Source organism: Diaphorina citri, unplaced genomic scaffold, assembly GCF_000475195.1.
Source record: "Diaphorina citri unplaced genomic scaffold, Diaci psyllid genome assembly version 1.1 scaffold460, whole genome shotgun sequence".
Taxonomy (NCBI): domain Eukaryota; kingdom Metazoa; phylum Arthropoda; class Insecta; order Hemiptera; family Psyllidae; genus Diaphorina; species Diaphorina citri.
The window spans coordinates 155,805-159,111 of NW_007377895.1; the positions used below are offsets into that span (position 1 = coordinate 155,805).

General features: G+C 35.5%; 1 protein-coding gene across 1 annotated transcript in view; it reads right to left on the bottom strand.

Annotated features, from left to right (window-relative positions):
• LOC113467361 (zinc finger protein 586-like) overlaps nucleotides 1-2,156 on the bottom strand; it is a 6,523-nt gene extending 4,367 nt beyond the window's left edge. The window contains exons 1-3 of the mRNA XM_026823486.1: nucleotides 1,898-2,156; nucleotides 1,114-1,341; nucleotides 703-840 (exon numbers count right to left, since the gene is read on the bottom strand). Coding sequence (XP_026679287.1) covers nucleotides 703-840; nucleotides 1,114-1,341; nucleotides 1,898-2,060 — 529 coding nt within the window. The 5' untranslated portion in view covers nucleotides 2,061-2,156. The remainder of the gene's footprint in view (nucleotides 1-702; nucleotides 841-1,113; nucleotides 1,342-1,897) is intronic.
• Nucleotides 2,157-3,307: the final 1,151 nt, after the last annotated feature.

Consider the following 3,307-nt stretch of genomic DNA (forward strand, 5'->3'; position numbering starts at 1 on the left):
ATTACATACCAAATTTCAAGTCTCTAGCTTGTACCGTTCCCGAGATATTGTTAAATTACACCGAAAACCGCCAAAAAGCGGTAAAATGCCGCCAACCGTTGCACCGATCTTAACCAAAAGTTTCGTGTTGCATCCTTGTCACATTTGACATCTACATACCTAACATACCAAATTTCAACTCTCTAGCTCTTACCGTTTTTGAGATATTTTGTTTACAGACAGACAGACACAGAGACACACACACGGACCAATGGCTGAAACTTTGGATTTAGGCTCTAGGGACCTCAAAACGTGTTTTGGCACTAAAATCTGACCATCGAAAATTTGACCCGATTACATTACTTTCCTTCCTATAGGATAAGGAAAGTAAAAAGAGTACCTACCTAATTGTACTCTATTTTATTAATAACTAGCTGAATTCCGTCGCTTCGCTCCGGAATCCCGCTAGTTCATCCCGAGGCATGGCCAAACTTGAGCTCATTTGTGTGAGAAAATGGGAAAAAAATCCCCCAAAAAACCAGTTTTTTTGGTTTTTAGCTTTATGGTTCTCTGGACAAAATTTGCACCACCATTTTCGTGATCCTGGTAAAAAGACCAGGTTTGGATAAGTCCCTTTACAGACGGACAGACAGACACCAATGGCTGAAACTTTGGATTTAGGCTCTAGGGACCTCAAAACGTGTTTTGGCACTAAAATCTGACCATCGAAAATTTGACTGGGGTCAAGGTCATCACCATCTTCGTACGGGTTCTCAGCAATGCCGTGCTGGTGCAGGAGGTGCTTACGGAAGTAGGACCGGTTGCACAACACCTTGTTGCAGAGATCACACTTGGTTTTGCCTGAGACACGCGAGAGTAAGGGAACGAGTTAGTATTATACTGTACAGAAATCCTAATACAGAATTATATAATAAGAGCAGGTGAAAAGGTGGTGTGCATCAGGTGGCCCTACACCAGGATAGTTGAAAGCCAGCCATTCCGAGAACGAACCTCATCGGTTTAGGATAAAATCCAACCTGGCTCTTACAGGGAGGAGAAAGCCAACCGTTCCGAGAACAAACCTTATTGGTTCAGGAAAAATTACTTAACAAGACATAAAAGGCCTATAATTACCGGTATGCAAGTGGCAGTGTGCTCTCAGGTTGCGCAAATGTTTGTAACTCGCGCCGCACTTATCACATTTGAATCTCTTCTTATCATCCAACTTGATGCACACGTTGTTGTTATTGTTGTTGACAATCGTTGTTGACTGCGGTGACACTCTTGTTGACTTTGAAGTGGGAGATGGTGACGATGTTTTACTAATTTTGCTCCTTTGCTGCTGCGGGCTGATTTGATGACCTTTAAAAAATTGAACAAGTCTTTTATTTGCTTTTTAAACTTTTGCAAAGTTTCACATATGACCTTGTACATACTTTCGTAAAGTACGTTTTTCTTTTTGTCTTGGTACATTGTCATTTCTGGAGATATGTCTGCCTCCGTTTGATCAAAATAAACTGAGATTCTGGAATGTCTTGAGATTTACATTATTCAGAATATGTTGTATACTTAAGTTAAAATACATACTTTAATAAAAAAAATTCAGAATATGTTGTATACTTAAGTTAAAATACATACTTTAATAAAAAAATTCAGAATATGTTGTATACTTAAGTTAAAATACATACTTTAATTAAAAACTATCAGATACTTTTTCAGCTAGGACAAAAAATAATAATAAATTTTACATCTAGATTTTTTCAGGTTCTGATAAGTTTACCATTCAATAAGTTAAGTTAAGTTCTGATAAGTTCACCATCTTAGTGATTAAAGTACCTACAGTAGCATTGTAGGTACAGGACATTAATACCAAAAAAAAGACACCAAATCTAAGAATAAAAAACTGTAGTATAATTACCTTCCTTGGGCGCATTAGATTGCAAAGAGAGATTATTTTTGGTATTAGAGGGGAACAATATAAAATAAGTTTCCACAAAAAAAACGGAGTTAGAGCAACTATCCTCAGGCGCGCTACGCGTTAAGATTTCCAAAGAGGAAAACGAAAATTTAATTTCCAACATGTCAGCACCACAGAGATTAAAAAGTTCAAAGCCGGTTTTTGTGTTCCATTTTTTTTTGCATTAGGAAAAAAAAGTCCAAAAGATTTTGAAAAAAAAAAAAAAAAAAAAAAAAAATGGAAAATGTAACAAATTATTATAATCCTAAGATAACATTCCATACTAAGGTAAGGCCATGCATAGACTGATGACTTGAAGAAAAAAAAAAAATATTCCCGGGGTTTACAGTATTTTGATAAAAAGGAATTTGGGCTAAGCAGTAACATTGAGGTAGCATGAGATAAAAGATTGCCCAATTCTATTATTTAGATACTGCAAAAAAACATGAAGTTCAATAAATTATTTTAAGGTAAATTTAGGGGAATTTATCATTTTTAAATGAAAGTCATCAGGACACACGTAAATGCAATTAATTTCCCATCCCATGATTTCATTGCATAAAGCTTGACTAGCAATTAGAAAACGTTCTTGTTTTAAGGTTTGATAGAAGGGACTGTACCCGCTGAGGTGTTAAGTATCGTCCCGAAAGTCAAGGAAAATGAAAAAATAGGATAGGAGAAAGCCAGACATTCCGTGAACGAACCTCATCTCTTTAGGATAAAATCCGCGCCGTGCGGGAATCGAACCCGCAATCTAGCGCTTACAAGGCAGGAGTGCTACCCTACAAGCTAACTAGGCTGGCGAAAACATTATTTTTTAGATAAATAGATAGCAAATTGCTATCAGCAATCATACAAGTACATTTGCAGCTAACAATTTCAGTAGATATTCATCGCCAGATCAAGATATGCAAAGAAACCATGGATGCAATGCTCTAAAAGTAAATGATTCGGTTAAAAACCACAATAAATACTAATTATTCAACCAAAGGCCACAAAAAGGTTTATTGTACAGGATGCTACTGGCTGACAACGAAATAATTTTACAGCGATCAGAGAGAAAATATCGAGACAAGAAGGAAAGAGCTCAGCCGCACTTAGGACGGCAAAGTTGATTTTCAGCTCCAAGATATTATTCCATTGTCTCTGAAAACCAGTAACACCCTGTGCTTTTATAAGCACGAAAATATGCAAATTCTCCTTCCATGGATCTATGTATGTATTTTATATTTAGTTAAAAATTAAAGCTAACATATCATTATTATTAAAGTTTTATCAAAAAAATTGTTAATTAAACTGAATTATTTTTACTATTAATATTTTAATATCTATTTAGTATCAGTGTAAAAAAATAAATAAATCAATATTCTA